This window comes from Culicoides brevitarsis, chromosome 3, assembly GCF_036172545.1.
Source record: "Culicoides brevitarsis isolate CSIRO-B50_1 chromosome 3, AGI_CSIRO_Cbre_v1, whole genome shotgun sequence".
In the NCBI taxonomy this organism is placed as follows: domain Eukaryota; kingdom Metazoa; phylum Arthropoda; class Insecta; order Diptera; family Ceratopogonidae; genus Culicoides; species Culicoides brevitarsis.
Genome location: NC_087087.1, coordinates 13754272 through 13775235, shown reverse-complemented (window position 1 = coordinate 13775235; position 20964 = coordinate 13754272). Strand labels below are relative to the sequence as shown.

At 29.7% G+C, this 20964-nt stretch overlaps 1 protein-coding gene across 1 annotated transcript in view; it reads left to right on the top strand.

Moving 5' to 3' along the window:
- Positions 1–20964, top strand: part of LOC134835224 (netrin-B-like) — a 69501-nt gene that overhangs the window by 31374 nt on the left and 17163 nt on the right. Inside the window, exons 2-3 of the mRNA XM_063850094.1 lie at positions 3010–3120; positions 3211–3288. Of these exons, the coding sequence (XP_063706164.1) occupies positions 3010–3120; positions 3211–3288 (189 nt within the window). The remainder of the gene's footprint in view (positions 1–3009; positions 3121–3210; positions 3289–20964) is intronic.

Sequence of the window (20964 nt, the reverse complement as noted above, 5' to 3'; positions counted from 1 at the left end):
TTCGTTTAATATCACTTTTTCATATACTTATTTCGTTTATCACATATTGCTTTGCCTTAACTTTAAAAATCTCCAAACTATCATAGTCTTTAATATCACATATCACAGTCATTTTGTTAAAATAATTCAATCCTTTATGCCACACAGAGTCGTGGAAAATGAGATCAGACTTTTTTGATAGGTCTCTAACAAACTAAACGATTCCTATTTTAAGAATTTTTATGATTAGTTTTGGTCAAATTTTTGCCTTTGATTGAAAAATTTTCCTTAATTAAACAATTTTTGAATCAAAGGAAAAATTTTATCAAAACTAATCATAAAAATTCTTAGGAATCGTTTAGTTTGTTAAAGAACTATCAAAAATGTTTGATCTCAAAATCAAAGGTCTTTGAAGAGACATTTAAAAAATTTTGAGTCGTTTATACTACATATGGTATAAATATGGTACATAAAGTATATGAGGATATATATGTAGTATATATTTTAAAAATATAGTATATAGTACATAAATAGTATACATATAGTTTATATTTAGAATATATAGTATGGACCGTAATGCAGATATTTCTTATGGAAAAAAATAATTCTTTCTATTAACGAAAATAGGTTTTAAAATTCGTTCTATTAACATTTTTACGTTAAACTTTTGAATTTTTAACGAAATTTTGAATTTTTCAATATTTTTAACAAAATTTTTGAGAATTTTATAATATTGATGAACATTATTTAATTTATTTTTTAGTTTATGAGAACTAATTTTAATTTTTTCTAAATATTTGCTTAAAAAAAAAAATCAAAAAATTAATGGAAAATGATTCTTTTGTATTAACTTCAAAATTGATGTTCCATTAATTATTAGCATTTTTGAATTTGTAACGGATTTTTTTCCATAAGAATTATCTACTTTACGGTATACTTTAAAAGAATGTTAAATTTATAAAAATTTTTATTCATTTAAATTTATAAATCTATATTTGAAAATAAAATGTAACTGATCCTGAAGAAGTCATATTTGTTCACAAAACTGATAATTTATGGTTAAATTCTCCTAAATTAATACCCAATAAAACGTGACTTCGATTCATCTTAACTAACATTAACTTTCCCCAACTTTACTCTTTTTTCAACATGAATTTTCCTTCAAGCTCTTATCACTATAAACACGGACAAAGTATGTCCGGTCTCTGCTCAAACAGTTCATTCAATATTTTGGTATCAATTTCCGGATTATCAAACATTAATATCCGTTATGTAGATAACATCCCATTTGGTTTCATTGCTTTTTTTATACCATCATTGAATTGTGCACCGAATTTTTGCACAACACAAAAAAAAAGAAAAGAGTAAAGACAGAAGTTGATCGCCCTTCACGTTTCATCTCGAGTGGGCTTCAGAAGATGTTCGCGAGTGATATGGTGCAATATAACATCATGTTTTGCACGAAAATATTAAACTTATAAAAAATTACATGCACCATTTAATCGCGATCCAAGAAGATTTTTTGTTTTGTCTTCACAGTGTTTACTTTTTTATATTCTCTTTGCTGCAATTTTTTCTGCTGTTTCATAACAACAAGAGAAAAGTATATCATAATATGTCTGATAAAACTGTATATTGGATTAACTCTTTGCAATAGTAGCTAACTTTGGTTTCTTTCATGTCTCATAAAGCATCGATGAAGACGACAAAACGTGTATATCGCACAAAGGCAATAAAAAAATTGTATAAAAAGAGCTTGAGTAGGTAAACATTTAATCAGATAATGTCCAAGTTATTACATTTTTAGTAGAAAATCATGTTCAGATTAGCTTCGATTTTTTTTCCTTTCTCGCTACTTCACATGAAAGGAAAATGAACATGAAACTCACTCGTAGCGATGATAAAGAGACGAAGCTCGATTGTTTCAAGAGTATTCTGATATGTTGAGACGAAACGTGTATCTCGATATCAATTCGTGTATAGAAAAAAAGAAGAGATAGAAGAAACTACTTTTCATTGTTTCTAGAAAAAGTTTGACGAAAAAATCTGAATAAAAAACTTCTCCCATCCTGTTAATAATTACTGGTTCTGGGAAGTCTAATCGCTTAATAAGTTAATAATCGAGTAATAACTGTTAAAAGGTCATGATCATCAGACATGTGTGGGTTTTAACAGTGATTAATTCAGTATTTATTGTCATCAGCAATACTTTCAAACATTTTCTCAAGAAATTCTCTGCTTGAAAGATACTTCAAGGCAAAATTTTTGGCAAACGTAACATAAAAAGAACGAAGATAGGAAAATTTTGGGTTAATACTGTCACCCATTATCAAGATCAAAAGTGTCTTTAACAATGGGATCGATTTTCTATCAAAGCACTTACGTAAGTGTGCTTTCCTCTATCAACACCAATGTTGAATATCCAAAAAATTTGAAAGTCGTCAAATAGAATGACATAGGCGATGATGTTAAGAATAGGACATAGTTTTGCTTGTCGACTAATGTCACTTTAAGACATTAGGATACTTACCACTTTTATGAAAAAAACGAATCCTTAGAAGCATTTTGAACTGATGACCTTTATTTGACCTTTGAGGTTTTTAGGAGCTATGAACTCAGTTTTGACCTTGTCGACCAATTGCACTTTAAGACATTAGGATACTTACCTCTTTGATGTAAAAAATTAATCCTTAGAAGCATTTTGAACTGATGACCTTTATTTGACCTTGACTGATTTTTAAATGTTTTGAAAAGATTTTTGACCAAATCAACTTGATTCTGAAAAAAATGAACAAAAAGACGAAAAGAAACTTTTTTTTTCATAAAAAAATTTAACTTACTAAAAAATTTAGGTCATCATGATTTTCGTGTTTCCTTTTCCACTCTCCTCCGTCTCTCATCATGTCACTTCTTAAAACGATCTGATAATTCACCGGAAGTATTATTTTTTTGTCATTTTCTTCTAGGATGTCATTTTCATGTCAATGATTATATTTTTTTTTCTAAAATGTTTTTCTCTTTCCATTTCAGTGTGCAACTGTAACGGGCATGCAAGACGATGTCGCTTCAACATGGAATTGTACAAATTATCAGGAAGACAATCCGGCGGCGTTTGTTTGGCTTGTCGGCATTTCACCACAGGTTTGTATTGATTTCCTCCTAAAAATAAACACAAAAAGAGCATTAAAAGGAAAAACGAAAAATTTTAATCCGTACTTTGTTTTTTCGTAGGACGTCATTGTCACTATTGCAAAGAAGGATATTATCGGGATCCAACTAAGCCGATCATGAGCAAGAGTGTTTGCAAACGTGAGTATTTTGTTTTTTTTTTCTAAAACTCTAAAAGTAGATCTGAAATTAAAATTCTCTCGATGGAAAAGCGGAAACCAATAAAATGGTCAAAAGTTTGGTTTTTTGGTTTATTTTCAACAACAAACAATCATTTAATATCGGACTCTTCAAACAGAGTTACATATATGTGAATCCGCGGCTATCTAACATTTGATTGAAATTAAAACAAACAGAAAATGCATTTAATTATATTTCGTGCACGGTGCTCCTGTGATGCTGTATATGGCGGGAGTTACCACACTTTTCTGCAATTTCATATTAAATTTAATTAGAATACCGCAAAATTAACGAGTTATATGAGCAATGTAATGAAATGTGGGAGTTTTGTGCAATAAATGTGCAAGTCGATGCAACAATTTGTGATTTTTAATTACGATGGAGAGATTTTTATGGCGTGATTGCACAAATGATGCAGAAGTCGATCAAAGGAGGATATTTGTTTGAGGAAAGGATGTTGATTTAATGGTTTATGAAGTAATGTAATTTTTAACTGTAAAGACTTACCATAAGTTGAAATTTTTTGTAGATAGTTGATAAAGATTTGTTACTTTTTCTTCCTATTCAAGATGGCACAACACAAGAATGAGCTGTAAAAGGCATATAAAAGTCAAAATTAGAATTAAACAGACAAAGGTCAAATGAAGGTCAAGTTTTAACCTAAGGAAACTTTAAGAAATCTAAATTAAAAAATTTTAGAAAATTTTACTTTGAGTTAAAGCTTTAAGATTTTGAGTTCAAATTTCTAAAAGAGTTGCAAGAACTTAAAAAAAATAACAAAATTTTTACCTTATATTATCTTAGACTTTTAAGTTTTGACTTAAGCTTTAAGCTTTTGACTTAATTTGAACTTGTATATGTTTTGTCGAAGCCATTTATGTTTCCGGTGGCCGTCGCAAGAAGGATGCAAGACCTTTACTCTGAGAAGGATGACGAAACACTATGAATAAATGTTTTTTGAAAAGATGGGTTTTTTTATGCCGGCGGATTCTCCAATGACTTTTTCGCCCCAAATGAATATTAGTTTTTATGTAGCCAAGGGTTTTACATCTCTTGTTGCAATAAATAAATAAATAAAATAAAGCTTAAGTTTTGGAAAAAGTTGCAAACTTGAAAGTCAAAAATCAAACATATTTTGGATTTTCGACCAAACTTCGAGTAAAATTTTATTTTTTTTTTAAATTAAAAAAATATCGTAAATTTAGCTAATTTTTAAGACTTTTAAACTTAAGTGATTTATACTTAAGCCTAAGTCATAAGCTAAATAATTTTGACATAATAAGTTTTGCAGCCCTGATTTCAAATATCAAGAGACTTATCGAACTCGATTTCTAATTTGGGAAATCTTGATATTTTTATTCTATTTTTAAAAATTAAAATTTCAAACCTCTTTTGAAACTTAAGAAATTTTTCAATAAAAAATTTCTCTCAAAAGCACCCCACAGTGCGAATAATTTTTGAATAATTTTCACTTAATATCTCGTCAACTGATCTCAATTCAAAACTCGTAAACAAACATTGTAATCATTTTTGTGTCGATGCCAATCTAAGCCTGTCTTTAATTAATGCTTAACACCACTCATAAATGATAATAAAATTAAAATCACTGTAATAAAATCACCACCTCTTATCTCACTCTGCTGTACGCTGTTGTCGCGCACGAAAAACCACACACACATGATTATTGTCAACATCGACGAGTCGTAAAACCTCACGCTGTCGCATACACATAAAGTGTTGCAAAAATGAATTTTAATCACATTTTAAACATAATTTATAATGATCATGCTAATTTTCTGCGATACCTGATTAAAATTCAAACGAGTAATGAAATAGACAGACATCGCGAATAAATTTGAGATTTTTTTTCGTAAAACAAACAAGAGAAGCTACTGCTTTCGCACAAAGTATTTGCCTAGATGTTTCGTCTTCGCGGAGGTGTGAAGCGACGAGTTTTGGTAGTTGCGAGAGACACCGCTGTGATGCTCAAGCAGTGCAAAAATCTTTTTTAGGTAGTCGTAGTTAAACACCAGAAAACACATCCGACTGTGGTAGATGCTGATAATTTCAGTTGGTAAATATATAGTATGTTGATGTGTGTACAAGTCACAGCTTGTGGTATTTTGCTGTTTAAAATGTTGTTGTTTATGATGTTAGACGCGAGTCAAAGGCAAATATGTGTGTTTTGAGAGATTTGAGCATTTGTTGGTTGGAGTGTGCTGTTGTTATTTATGCAATTTGTTGATCATTTGTCGAACAATTGATTGTAAATTTGATTGCTGCGCTCTTGGGGAGGTGAGATAAGTAGCTAAAAGTGTGTAGAAGGGTTATTTTGCGATGGAATTCGCTATTTTTGTGATTAAAAAGTAGCACTTTATTGACTCGAAGGGTCAGGTAACAATAAAAATTTTATTTTTAAAAAGAATTTTTTTTTCACCAAATTATTTTAAATTAGTTTAATTTTCTTGAAAATCAGACTCATTTTAGGCTCAAATGAAAATTTTTTCTTCAAAAATCCTTTTTCGGTTCAAAACTTCTCGAAAAACACACGAGCAAGGGCATTTTGAAGGTCGTTAGTCTTAAAGGTCATTTCAAGGTTAAAGTTCAAGTCACTAATTTGAATGGTTGAAAGCTGCTAAAAAATAGCTTAGAAGTTTAAATTTAAAAAAAAAGACTCTATAATTAATTTCAAGCAGCTATCCTTTCAAAGAAGAGCCTTTAAGTTAAATGACCTTGAAATGTCCTTGAAATTTTAAAAGCTTTAAATTTTCAGAAAACAGTTGCTTAATTTTTCTTTAAATTATTGTAAATTAGGTTTCCTTTAAATCTTCGACGTTACTTAGGCTGTTCGAACATTCTACGTTAAGCTTGATTTCTATAAAAATAAAATTTTCCTGACTTTGATATTTTCTAACAGAAAGCCTTAAATCTTTAAGCTGATAAACCCACAAAAATTCGTTCAAGAGCAATTTTTACAAAAAAAAATCATTTCTTTTAATTCCTTAATATCCAAAATATACTTGAAACAATTTACGACATTCCCCATATAAGCAACCACAAAAATCTCAAGATATAAATTTAAATTCCACACCATTACTTTCCTCTACATCATTACCACATGAAGAAAAAGAAAGAAATTATCTAAATTTTCAATTGAATTAACTCCAAAACACACAAAAAAATTAACATAAGGCAAAACCAGAGCAAAAACCAATGAAAAACAATGTTTCATTAGGTACGTGCACAATTTCCACATTCATGAGCGGAATAATAAAACGCGTCGTCATCTCACTAGCACATTATAATTGAATACGGAACAACAATAATAATAGGAATCTTCTTCCTTTTTTTTCCTTCGATTATTATTCACATTTGATTCGTATTGACAGAAAAATGCGATCCAAAATTCATTACTTTTTAATATAGATCCGATGAGGAAGCAAGGTGTGAAAATTCGTAAAAATATGGATAAACGTCTATCACGTCGCGTCGTCACTACTAAAAAAAGAAAAATGCTGAAGTGTTACAGAAGCAAGACAGACAAATATTTTCATAGAACTAGAAAAAATTTTACGAAGAAGGTAAAAGAAAAATTTATTTGCTGATTGAAATACGGGGATAGAATAAATTATTCGATATAAAAAAAATGAAATTTATCTAATTTTGTGTTTTTTCACAATTCAACAAACTAACAGTCAACGATTGGAGCTTTCGCATAGAAAAAGTGGGAAATACAGATTGATCATCTCGTGAAACGCGTGTCATGAAAATACTCTAAACTTTTCCCTCTACCGCAACATTTTTTCCATTAAATCAAATAAATTTAATTTAATGTTTTTCCGCATCTCCAGTCGTCGACTTTTCTCCATGGAAAAGCAGCAATTTTCCTTCATTTGATTAAAAATCGATTATTTGGATAATTTCACACACAAACATGGCGAACAAGATGAACATTTGATGTGATTACAGGATGAAATGTTTCTACCTCAGTGAACGCGATGAACGAATTTCAAACTATCTAGAACAAAGCACGAGATAACGCTTTAAATCCCATTAACGACCAGTACTTTAAAATTTTTGATTTCCCGAATCCTTTTGTGTTGTTTTTTGGTGTGACGGAAAACGACCAATAAACCTTTTGTAAAGTGCGAGACATAACATTTTATTAAGCAATTATACGATGAAGAAGACAAAACAATTGACTCTTCCCTTGCTCAGTTTTTTTTGTGTGCTTTATAGGCCATCCAGAGATAAAGCAAAAAGGTGTCGTAATATTTTTCAGCTGGAACGAGAAATGAGACATAAAAAGTGTCGAGATAAAACTAATTCAAAGCTCAGTTCAATTAAAATTTTGTCTTCTGAATTGGATGAATGGATGTCGTCGAAGGAAAAGTAATTCTACGAGTTTTTATTTTGTTTTTCTTCGATGTCATGGTTGAAATGCAAGAAAACGAGAGAAAAATCTCGATTACCACTTTGTTGAGGAGACGAAAAAGGAAACTCAAGCAATTATTTTTATTGCTATTTCACACTTTTTTTCATGACGACGTTTCGAGAGAAAAAATGGATTTATGGAGATGTTTTTGGTCTGTCTGTCTAAGTATAAATTTTCATTCAATTTTATTTTGACATGTAAGTATTGTTTATTATTTAAATTATTTTTAATTTTTAAATTATAAGTAAAAATGATTGAAAGAAATCTGTTGATTTTTTTATCTATTAAGCAGGATAAACAAAGTATCAACGAAGGAAAAAGGTCGTCAATAAGTATTATGTGACAAGCAACAATTGAATGCAAAAGTATTGAAATTTCTTTGCTGCCCTTTCTTGGTGAAAATCCAGTTCTTAAAAACACACAAGGTTTACTATCACTAAAAATGTAACTAATTGACTTAAAAGCAATCGTTGAAGGACTCACACACGTTGAAATCAGCTTACTATTTCGTTTTATAAGATGCTATAAGAATTATACCAAGTGAGGGAATCTTCTTTTTCAAACTGAAATCCGTGAGACACTCTTACAGAATTTGCGCAGTATTTGTTCAATCTTTATTCAGACACTCGATATTTACACATTAGGAAAGAGACTTGTCTGACATTGAATTTATTGAGAAAATGCTTAAATTAGAAAGATCTTTGTTAATTTGCAATTTGTAAACGTATAGAAGAAGAACTCATTTTCTTTTCGGCAAGTCACAAAATAAACCTAAAAGATTATAAAAAGTAGGTTCTTAAAGAAATACAAAGCCTCGTAGCAAATTAATTTAAAATTAACCTTTTTAAGATATTTCTATAATGAAGTTAAAATTTCTTAAGAGACTTTAAAATATTAATACAAATAGTTTTTTAATGTTATTATTGCTCTTTTTAAATAAAAATAACCATTTTTGAACTATTTCAATGCAATTTTTAATCATTTTCCTTTAAAAAATATAATGAAAAGTGACTTTTAAAAAAATGCGCTAAAGTAAACAAGAGCCTTGTGGTAACAAAGTCTAAGAAATTGCCAAGTAAATAAAGTTAAAATAATCATTAGTCGAGTTAAATTTTCGTGTATAAAATGTCCGATCATCTAACACTTTTTTGTCGTGTCTACCTCTATGCTTTTTGCACAACATTTGAATAGAAATAACGTTCAAAAAGGGAGAAAAACCAAAGTTTCGTCTTTCATTCAAGTTTCCTTCAACTTTTCTCGCAAGAAAATATATTTCACCCCATTCGACTTTCGACCATCTTTCCATTAATATAAGAAAAAAATCTCTGATTATTGTTTGTCTACTTTTATTCTCTTTCAAGTTGAAACCAAACAAAGATGCTCGAGTGTATTTATCGCTGTGTGTATGTTATTCTAAGCATCATCCTTGCATCATTGACTTTGCACCGTAAAAATCTTTCTAAACAAAAGGGAAAAAAATTTCGGACAAGAAATATGGGATAAGTTTCCTCGAGGGACACCAAATCATCCGAGATATATGCGTTTCGTCTCGACTCATCCTCTGCGATGCCTTCGAGGGATATTTGTCAGCATGGATCATCAATATCCAAACAAACTATCGATTTCCCGTAAAACCCAAAAGAGAAAAATGGAGATAAAAATTTGATTACTACGAAAAACATGAACGTATCATGTCAGCTATAAAGGATCCTTGTAATTTTTGCATCTCAAAGGATGCTTCGAAGAATATTAAATCAATGAGTGTCGTAATTTAACGAAATTAAGTGAAACCTCGTATTATTAATGAAAAGTATGGAAACTACGTTATCAATTAATAAGCGACTGAGACGAGAAAAAGGGAAGAAAATTAGTCAAAGGAAATGTGATCTTATCACTTTAAACAAATTATTCTTCGTCTTCAAGTTTTTCTTGTGAAAGTGAGTAGTAATATGCAAAGAAAAGTAAAGAATGATGTTAAGTTTTATGCCTCTTCAATTTGTCTCAAACCAGCAACTGCTTGATGATAAGAATTTCAATGATACTTGAGTTAACTCGTTGCTTGTTATTTTATGCTTTAAAGTTCAAAAGAATCAACGAAGCTCAATTGTTTTTTCCCGTAGACGCAATTCACCATGACAGCAAGCCAGCCTTTTTTTCCAGACGATTGAAATCGCAGATAAATTCCTCTCCATAAGGAACTCGTAAAAAGATTTAAAATATAAAAGAAAACACAAACAGATTAACATCATCAAGGCTTCGTTAAAAATGATTATTATTGAAATGAAACAATCTCTCCCCAAGTAGAATTTAAAATAATTTTCACCCCCATTTCCGAGCAAACAACTGTGCTGGTAGTACAAACATATCAATGACACAATTTGCCGAAAGTGTTAAAAGAAGAAGAAGAAGAAAGTTTTTTTTTTTGGTTTCGGATTACAATATTTATTTCCCTGGCAAACGAATCGATTTTCTGTTTGCAATAAATCCCCGCGTGTTATCTAGGAGATAACTCTTTAACAGGATTTTTATGGCGTGGAAATGTTTTTTTTTACGAAAAATCCAGGATGAAAATGTATCGATTTTCCTGGTTTATTTATAAACAACAAAAAACGAAAGAGAATTAGAGCAGCACTAATTGAATGCGTCTTAATTGAAAAATGGGCCAAACTGTTGCACACGACCCGAATTGAGTTCAATTTGTCACTAATTTCAAACAAACAAAAAAGCATTAACTAATTCCCTGAAACCGTAATTTTAATAATAAAAAGTTGAATGAATTTATACAAAGAAAATAAATTCACAATAAATTTATAACGAAACAAAGCGTAAACGTATGTGAAGAGAGATAAAAGCAAGCTTATTAAATATAACTCGTACTTACCGAGTTACGTTATTACGGATTATATTTTGTAAATATTGTACTCTTCTCGTTAAGCCATAAGAGACACAAAAAAAATTTATAAGTAAATGTCGTGATTCAATTGCATACTTTTTGCTTAGAGACCATTTATTTAAAAAAAACGAGATGAACTCCAAAACGTTACATTTTTAATATCAAAAGCTTCATATCCGGTAGTTTAAATATTTTTTGTGAAATACAACCGGATAGAAATGGGGAATAATGATCGATTCATGCGTAAATTTGTCGCAATACTTTTAATCGCTTTGGGGACCATCAATGTTACAACAGCGCAAAAAAATTGATTGAACTTTGGTTAGTGTAAAAACGGCAAAGGTTAACAATATAATTAAGATCTCAAGTGTTTGTTCAAATTAAGTCCGAATAATGGATTAAAGATACATATCTGCTGATGTTTTTCTTAAGCCTTGCGGAAAACGCACGAAAAAAAAATAATGTGTATAAATAAATTTAAATCACTGAAATGCTTCAGACGTGACCTCTGCCAATCAATTTCTAATTAAGTTTCAAAAGAGAGCGAGCGAGATACAAATGAAATACAATAAAAAGGAGGATTTTATATGACATGGGGAACTTTTTGGTTGAGAAGAACATTTTTTAGTTGACTAATTTTTAATTTTTTCCAAAAATTTATAACATTTGTGAGTGATACTTGTTGTACTTTAAAACCAATATGAACCTTTAAAATCGATTTCGAAATTCATGTAATGAGAAGTTGGAACAAGCAAAACTCTCCACTTATAAAATGGATTTTGTAATGAAAGTAAGTAATTATTTTTTTAATGAAACATCAATATCTTAATTTTTTTCAATTTTCCAAAAGAATCGATGTTAAGGCTTTCGTAAGTCAGTATCTTAAAAATTTTTGTATTGAGATATGGAACAAACTTTATTATAAAAAATGCAAAAAATACCACACCAATGCAAAATCCAATGAAGGACAAAGAACTCAAGCTGACCATGTATGTACCATTAGAGTAGAAGAGTGTGACAGTCATTGTCAGTCCTATTCAAATATTCTGTTGGTGAGGACCGATATGTGCAGTATGACATTTTTTCTCGTCACTTTGCAGAAATAGAATTATTGCAATCAATTTGATCAGATTACTGTAATTTGAAATGAAAATTCTCGATAAAATCACTTATTCATAAAGAGAACAAAAAAGGGTTGTTTCTGACGTCTTAAGGCATAACGAAGCTTTGGAAGCTTCATGTCAGTTATTTTCATCAATTTTTCGTTTTAAAGCAAAACAGGAAGGAATTCCAGTTTCATTTTATGTTTTGAATCAAATTTTAGGTTTTGAGTTCAGAATACGTTGCTATTGACCATAAATGTTTTTTTAAATGAAAATTCAAAATTTTAATTTGCGAAAGAAAACTAATTTCAATAAATGTTAAATTGCTCGATATTTCAATTTTTTTTTTCTAATTTTATGCTTTGAAATATTAAGAATTTTTGACAATTCCTCTCAATAATTTCAATCCCTTTGTTGAAAACATTTAGATGTTTCCGTGAATACGCAAAACCATATAGAATCGAACACAAACTGTATTTAATTAATTGCCCAGGGCTTTTTGTTCTCTATCTCTCTATGTCTATGAGGAAATGTGTGTTTGACTATGTTACGAATGTATGTGTCATTCGTTATTAAAACATTCTGTGTACAAACATTTCTAGATTTTCAAAAAGCAACACAGAGAGAAAACATGACACATTCCCTGTCTAGGCTAGGGTTGCATTTGCAATATTATTATTTTAGCTTTTTCTAAAAACATTTCTCCATATATATATTTATTTATTTGCACCACATCGAAATAAAGAAGAAGGATGATTTTGACATTCTTCTCATTTCATTGGCTTCTGGCTAAATTGATATTTAACAACATTTAGATTTTATTTTATTTTTTTATTCGAATATAAAATTGAGAAGTATTCGAGGAGAGAGAAGGTGATATATCACAAAAATTTTATTTTGCCGTATTTTGTAAAAAAAAAAATTGTCGGTTGATGCGAAATATAAATTTTTAGATTGAACAGATAATGTTCCGCACAATGAGAGACAGTTTTTGGATTAAAATATCACATTGGAAAAAATTGTATAAAAAATACATTTTTAGTTGATCTCTTTTCCCCAAAGGCAATGCTGACTATGTAGCGTTAATTTTATGTGAGTGTCACGCCTTTTTCTACTCTCTCTCGCATCGTTGTTTATCCCGGCAGCAGCAGCAGCTCGCTGGCGTGGCGGCACATCAATGTTTGTCAGCAGGAATAAAATATGAGTTCAAGGTGTGTAAATGTTTTTATCAGAAAACGTCGTCGTCGTCGTCGGCACAGAAAAAAAGGGAACCAGCACAATTATTATTAACAAGGAGCAAAATTTATGACGTGAATTTATTTCAAACAAAAATGTTTTTGGCTAGTAATGCTGCTGCTGCTGCAGAAGCAGAAACAGCAGCCGCATATGGTTCGTTGTAGCACATTAATATAAAATTCAAACACATTATCATTATTCACTCTTTGCCTCTTAGTTTGTTTGCATCGTCTCGTTGTTCTTTCATTTTTTTGCGCTGTAAACTCAAAAAGTCGTAGATTTTATATTAATTTGCACTTTTTTCCCTTTACTTTGCACCTTCATGCATTCGTGAAACTGGACCGCGTTGCTTCACATTAAATGTGCTAAATGTTCAGATCCAAGCCAACTGCCCAGAGTATATTAATAATAAAGTACAAAAATATTATTATTTATCGCTTGCAGTGCTTAAAAATTATTATTATCAAAGATACACACAAAGCACTCTTGGATGTTTTTAGTTTTTGGAGATGCAAGAACAACATTTTACACGGAAATTAACACGAAGCAATTTTTCTGTTAAACCAGCTCGTTATGAGTTCCAAATGGGATCATAGATGGGATTTTAACACGATGAACTCAGTTAATCTTCGAGTCGGAAAAGTGCGTGCCATAAAAAATATTGTTGATTACTCTTTTTTATGACCTTCATTAATGTTTACCCAGATAAAAATTATGAGTTTAATACAAAAAGAAGTGTTAAAAAAAATAAAAAATGTAAAATTTATGTAAATTTATGAAAACCTTAAATGATTTCCTTAACCATATTGATTTGACCAACAAAAAAGAAGAAAAAACTGGGTAAAAAATTGAAGATTTTTCTTTGAATTTAAAAATATCAAGGAAAACTATGAAACCTGATTTTTTGTAAATAATTTTAAATTTCTTTGCTTTTGAGGTAAAATTATTAGTTGATTTTAATTTTTACTGAAACTTTTATTTTAGACATTGAACTTGGATGTGTACCACAAACTTTTGGAACGATACGGGGAGGAAGTTATAATACGAGAAAAAAATAACGATTATTAGCTAAGCATAAATAGCTATGAATGAACGTAATAATTTCGCCTCCATCAAGAACCACTCGTTAAATACCAAGGGCTGAATTGGCTTTGTTGTATACCTTTTAATTACACAATAAGACATAATATAAGACAAAATAGTTCCAAAAATGAATCAATCAAACCATTGTGAAGCACAAAGAGGGAAAGCTGAATGGTGACAAATATCTGGTCACAGTAAAAAAAATTAAAATAGAAGATCTTTTAATAGAGAATATTAGAACAGAAGTTTAGAGACTCCATCATATCCATCAAACCTTATATAGAGAAAATTGATAAATGGAACGTCTTTAGTTGTTATGATTTTTTTGTTCAGTTTTCCATGACCTACTAATGAAGGAAAGAATAAATAGTGAGTACTTGACAAACCGTGGGCAAGATAATAGGCCAAGAACTGAAACTATAGGCGAAAAATATTTCTAATCCAACTAAAATATATGCTTAGAAAAGTTAATCTTGTTAATATTTTTTAAATTGACTTCTAAAACATTTTCCATGCTTTTTTTAATACACGTTTTTTTTTATTTGAAATTTATTTTAAAAATTAATTTTATTTAATATTTTTAAAAACTGCTAACGCCATTAATTAATCTTAAAAATTTGAATTTTTTAAGACTTAACAAATTTAGCAGACTTCCTGTATTTTTTTACCAAATTTTTTTAACTGGGTAATAATAACTTGCCAACTTTGTTTGTTCTTAAAGAAAAAAGAGCAAAAAATTACATGATTAAGATATTTTCTTGCAAAAAAAAATCCCGAAATATTGTAACAAGAACATAAAACAAACCGGAAAGAAACAAGATTTCCTACTCGGACCACAACTATAAATCATTTTTAACAATGTTGGTTACAAGAACTCGCCCTCATGGACTACATTACATTACGCCAAGAGGGAAACAATAATGTTCCTCGAAGACATAAAAACTTGACCTTTAGGACAAACGAAAGTCCATAAAATAAATTAGACACATCATTATAACGATGACACGAATGCCCCATTTCTCTTTGAACTTTTTTTCAAATTTTCAAAGGGGCGCCATTACAAGGTTCCCGCAGTTCGCGTAAACTAGTCAAAATTATTTATGAACAACAAAACTAATGCGCGATGAAATGTGAAATCAATTAACATTTGAAACGAAAATTTGAGGTCAATCTTAATGTATCTGGTCAATTTATATCAATTTTTGCGTGCTATTTACACCGCTAATCATGCCAGAAATTAATTGATCCGCAATGATAAATTTTTTGGTTTGTTTATCCGTGGATGCTAAAAATATGATTTTTAATTGCCTCACTGACAGAACTGCGGAAAAAATAATAAATTTTTGCACAAGTGCTCTGTAATTAAAATTCAATTAAAAATTGATGTTTTATCGCGCCTGAAATCTTTATGATATCACTTTCAAGGTACAAGGTGACTTCTATCGACATTCATCGAAAGTAAAAACTCAAAAAAAAAGACGTGCAAAAAGACCTGTTTCAGTGCAAAAACAAAACACAAGACACGCGATAAAAATTCTTTACGATAATTTAATAAACTTGACAGACATTTTTATGTGACATGGTAATAATCGTAATAATAATAAAGAGATGAAAAATTTAACAAAATGAAATATTTTTGTACCTTTTGAAGAAGAAAAGAAAAAAAATTGTTTTGCATACTTTTTGTGACAAGATGTGGGACATTTAGTCATAAACTCTCGGCGAACGTGTAAAATATTAGCGTATTTAGCAACGACATGCGTGTAATTTGTGCAATATTATTATCATTGTCTGTAATTAGTGAGCGACAACAACGATTCATGGTGTGAAGACAAATTTGAAAAAAGAAACATGCCGCGCCGACGTCTGGTGAAATTTCAATTAAGAGATGTGAAAAGATCGTTTTTGCAAAAATATGAGCTTTGTGTGTGGCACAAATATTTTTTGACACGAAACAAGAACATGTCGACTTTGTGTTTTATGGATTTATTGTTTTTTTTATGGCGTTGTTAAGAAATTTAAATGGGTTTTGGAGTTAAGTCTGTCCGTGTATTGATAATTTTTACTTTCTTTTTCAGATATTTAGCTAAGTTTTTGAATTGAGAATTCTTTAACTTAAGGGTCAAAAGAAGATTATTTGACAGATTGTCACATTTCCATGGATTTGAAGATTCCGTTCCGGAAAACCATTCAATTTGTTGTCTGATGAATAGTCGAAAGAAAAGGTTGGATGAAAGGGAATTTCAATCCAGCCAAAGGAAAAAAAACTTGGTAGTAGAAAAGCTTTCTTTAGAAGATGATACTAACGAAAAACTTATGATGAGAAATGTAAAAGGCTTTCATAAGTATCTTATAAGAAGCAATAATTTAGAGAGCCATGAATATTAAGTATTACGAGTATCACGAATATTACTCTTGATGTTTGGGTGACTCTAAAACTACAAACGATACAGATAAAAATGTGGAAGGAGTATTCGTTTCAAGATTGGCGGTTGCTTGTTTCTAACTACGGATTTGCCTCAAGGATCGATTTTAGGTCCAATTCTATTCAGGATTGCATTTAATAAAGTATTTACAAAACTTTTTTCGTTTAGGGATCTTATCATCTGAACTATGGCTCATAGCTATTGGATATGCTAAGTATCTGGATCAGATTTTGAGAGGCAAATGTACTGACTTCATCTTTCAAAGACTATAAGAAGTTCTGTCATCATGGCTTTCAATTAACTTCGACCAAGAGAGTACTTTCATAGCCAAGAGTAAACTATTCTTCTAAATCACAGTCTACGGATTGAATCGGTTTAAGATTTTTTGACCAAATTTATTTCTTTAAAACTAATTTTACTTCTTATTGATCAATTTGACCAATTTAGGAACCAGTCTCTTAACTTTTCAACGACTTTTCACCCTTTAGAGCAAAAAATGTTGGTATGAAAAATTAATGTCTAAAAAGAGCTCAAGTAATTTTACATTGCGATAAGTCTTTGTGATAAATAGTTTTGTTTATCAAACGTTCATTCTTTCCAAAATCAGAACACCAAGATTTTTGTTGCACCTTTCACGACATAAAAATCGTATCTAAAAACTCACGCTGAACAAGCCTTTTCTTCTTCTTTCATTTTTGATAAAAAAAAATATTTTTTTAAAAAAATCCTGTAACCATGCAAACATCTTATTGTAGAAGTAACAGCAAGTTAATGTTAACGCTCTGCCAGGAACAATATTTTGCTTTAACTAAACAACATGACAAAAAAAGAGCGTAGTTGTAGAAAAGCCGTCTTATCATCATCATCGTGCAATGTGTTCTGCTTCTCTCTCACATGCGAATGTGAACTGGAACATACGTGAGATTTTTTCTCGCAGACAAAAGGTGCAAAACTAAAAGCTTCCACATATACGAAATTTTTTTGTTGTATTCTAATAAAATATAAAAATATGTTAGGAAGAAACATAGTTAAAAGTAATGTTTATCCCTCTTCTTGCTTTCTTGTTACCACGGCGGAGAATAGAGAAAATGCCAACATTTAATATCATGTTTAATAATGCTCTCCACGGTAATGCGTGTTGTTTTTTACCAAGTTCACATCATGTACATAAGTTAACTTTCTTTCTTCTTCCTTGCTACTACTACTCAGTGATGATATAGAACAAGAAAAAAATGTTAACGTAATAATAACATGATATATTTAGAGTGTAAGAAATCTGACAATGAGGGCAAAAAACAAGGTTGTTGAGTCGTGCCACACAATTATAATTGTTCTAGGTTTGAACATCATGAGCGACATTGTGACTTTCATTGTTGTTTTTTTTTTTGTTTCGAGTAACGGAGTAAAAATGTCACACTTTTTTTTGCACGTTTTCATGGAACAAAAAAAGAATTCAGAAGAGAAGCATCTTTAACTCTTTTTGTTCTAATCACTCTAAAAAAATCCAATGAATCGTAAGCTAAAATATTCGCGAGACATAAAAAATTGTGCATTGGGGCAAAATTTTAGAATGCGAATTGGGTCTAAAAATAAAAATTTGTCTTAGGGCAAAATTTGAATGTGCATTGGGTTTAAATTTCAGAATGTAAATTGGGGTAAATCTTTAAAAAATATTTTAAATTATTTATTAACAAAATCTTAAAAAACTAAATTCAAAAATAAAAAAAAAATTACCGGTTAACCGATAAAAACCGATAAAATTTGAAAATCGCTTCTCTGCTAATTCAATAAAAAAATAATTCTTAATAAAATGCAAGCAAAAATAAATAAAAAAAATTCCTCAATGCACATTTATTGCCCCAATAAACATTTTTTACTTTTCCCCAAGGCATATTCTCAAATTTTGACCCGATTCACATTCTAAAATCTTGCCCCAATGTACAATCTTTTTATTTGTTATTGGTCTCGCGGATATTTTAGCTTTCAAAACATGAATTTTTTAAAGTGATTCTTTCATTAAAGCCCATTTTTGACATTCATCTACTTTTTTTTACCATGAGGACATCTCTTATTTGTTCGACAATAATGTTCTCTCATTGTTCGAACAGGCAATACAAAACTACTGTTTGTCAATGTTCTCATGTTTTCATGTTCGACCATGACACCATCATGAGCAACAATACACAAGAAAACATGAGATTATTGTTTTATTGTTCGATTTACAAGGAATTTGAGTGACTTTATAAAGTCTCGATTTCCTCCTTGATTTAATTCGCTCATTTCATACCAAAAGTGATTTTAATTCAATTTTTGAACAAAACTTTCTTTTTGCTGTAAATTAACTTCTTTTTTTGTTTTAAATGATTAAATGAGTACGAGAAGCGTATGGAGGAATGTTGTAGAAGATTTTAATCCTATTAAAATAACATGTAGTCGATGCTTGCTTTGAGTCAAAATGAAACGACTAATTGGCGTTTCTTGTAAAATATCGTCGATGTTGTTGTTGTTACGACATTTCTAAGTGGAAATTGTGGATTGAAAGTGAAACCAGAATGGAGGAGGAAATTAATTATGGATGACATCAATCGTCTTAAAATATTATTTTTTGAATGGAGGAAAATTAAACCGCAAAAAGTCGGCATCATGTCGATTTTTTTGTTCATTAAATTTAAAATTAAGGATTTAAATACTGAATAATACAAAAAATAGAAAAAATAAATTATTTATTATTCAGTGGAAAAATTCTGATCATTTTTAGAATTTAAAAAAAATAATTTTAAAATTCTCTAAAAATTTAAAAATTATTTTTTTATAGAAAAAATTAAAATTTAATAAAAAAATAACAATTTAGGAATCGATTGAAATTTAATTATTTATTTTATTTATTTTTTAATTAATTTTATTTTTTATCTATTTATTTTTTAATTTTTTTCAACTAAAAAATTTTTTTGATAAAGTTTTTACATTATTTTGGAAATTATTTAAAAACTTGACTGATTTAAAAGAAAATATTCCTTTCTAAAAATATGAGAAATTTTTAAAACGTTTAAAAAAAATATAAAAATTAAATAGACTTAATTAGCGCAAATAATTTTCTCTCCAAAAAATTCCAAACACACACACTGATTTTCAAATAAAGAGCTGCTAATTCGAATTACATGTGAATTTGTTCGAAAAACATGTTGCCATGCCTTAAATGCCGCCACACACCATATCCAGCTCTTAACTAACAACATTATGTTTTTACCGCATTCCAATTATATTTTAACAAAATTTCGCTTTTTTCGTTAAGAGAACACACTCCATGCTATTTTTGCTCATATGTGTCATACCATGTTAGTTTTAAAAACTGTTGTTTCCAAAGATATGTAGCAACTCCATTACTCTTGCTCGAGTCTTTTTTGACTCACGGCAAAATTAGGAAAATGCATTTATAACAGCGAACATGTGATTTTGGCATCCAGGTAATTTGTGAAAAATTTCGCTTTTTGCGGTCTTTCGATAATTTTTCTCAATTACTCGCAGACGAAAACGAGACACGGAACAGATTGAATTGGACTTGTACTGTCGAAAAATAATCTCCCCTCCTTCCCCAAATCCTGTTTGTCGCTCAAACAATGGCTTGAAAGTAAATCGTTCCATTGTTTGAGTGTTTTTGTTTGCGAGAATCAACATAAAAGAAAATTGTAAATGATCATTTACTCCGTTTGCCGGTCCCCAGTTTTCGTTTGAAGGACTTAATACTCTCAACTCTAAATGAGAAAAAGTAAATATTTAGAGAAAAGTGTGTGTGTGAGTTGGCAAATAATAATCATTCTTTAATACGACGTGACACATCATTCTTCAATATCAGCTCGAAAAAAGGGGGACTTTGGAATAAAAAAAGGGTTTGAATAGCTGATTAAGTCCATTGTTGTTTTTTACCTGCTGCCACACAAAGGGCCACCCAACAATGACTTTATTAGGATCATTTCTGTCACATTACACTTATTTTCTAATAAATAACGGAAAATAGCAGATTTTATTTAAAAATGATAAATGATTTTTTGAAACAACAGTTTTTAAAACTAACATTTGACACATTTGAGCAAAAATAGCATTGAAGTTCAATTGGGAAATTTGTTCATTTGGAATGCGGTAAAAACATGATAAAATGTTGTTAGTTAAGAGCTGGATATGGTGTGTAAATTTAAGGCATGCAACATGTTTTTCGAACAAATTCAAAATTAATTCGAATTAGTGATTTGAAAAAAAGTGTGTGTGTTAAAATTTTTTAAATGAAAATTATTTGAGCTTTTGAATTTATTACCAATATGCATAAAACTTTTATTTTTTTTTATTATTTTAAATTTTCTTATATGCATTAAAAAAGGATTTGTAATAATTTTTATTTCTAATTTAAAAAAAAAATTTTAATGGAAAAAAATAAAATTTAATAAAAAAAAATAATAATTTCAAATT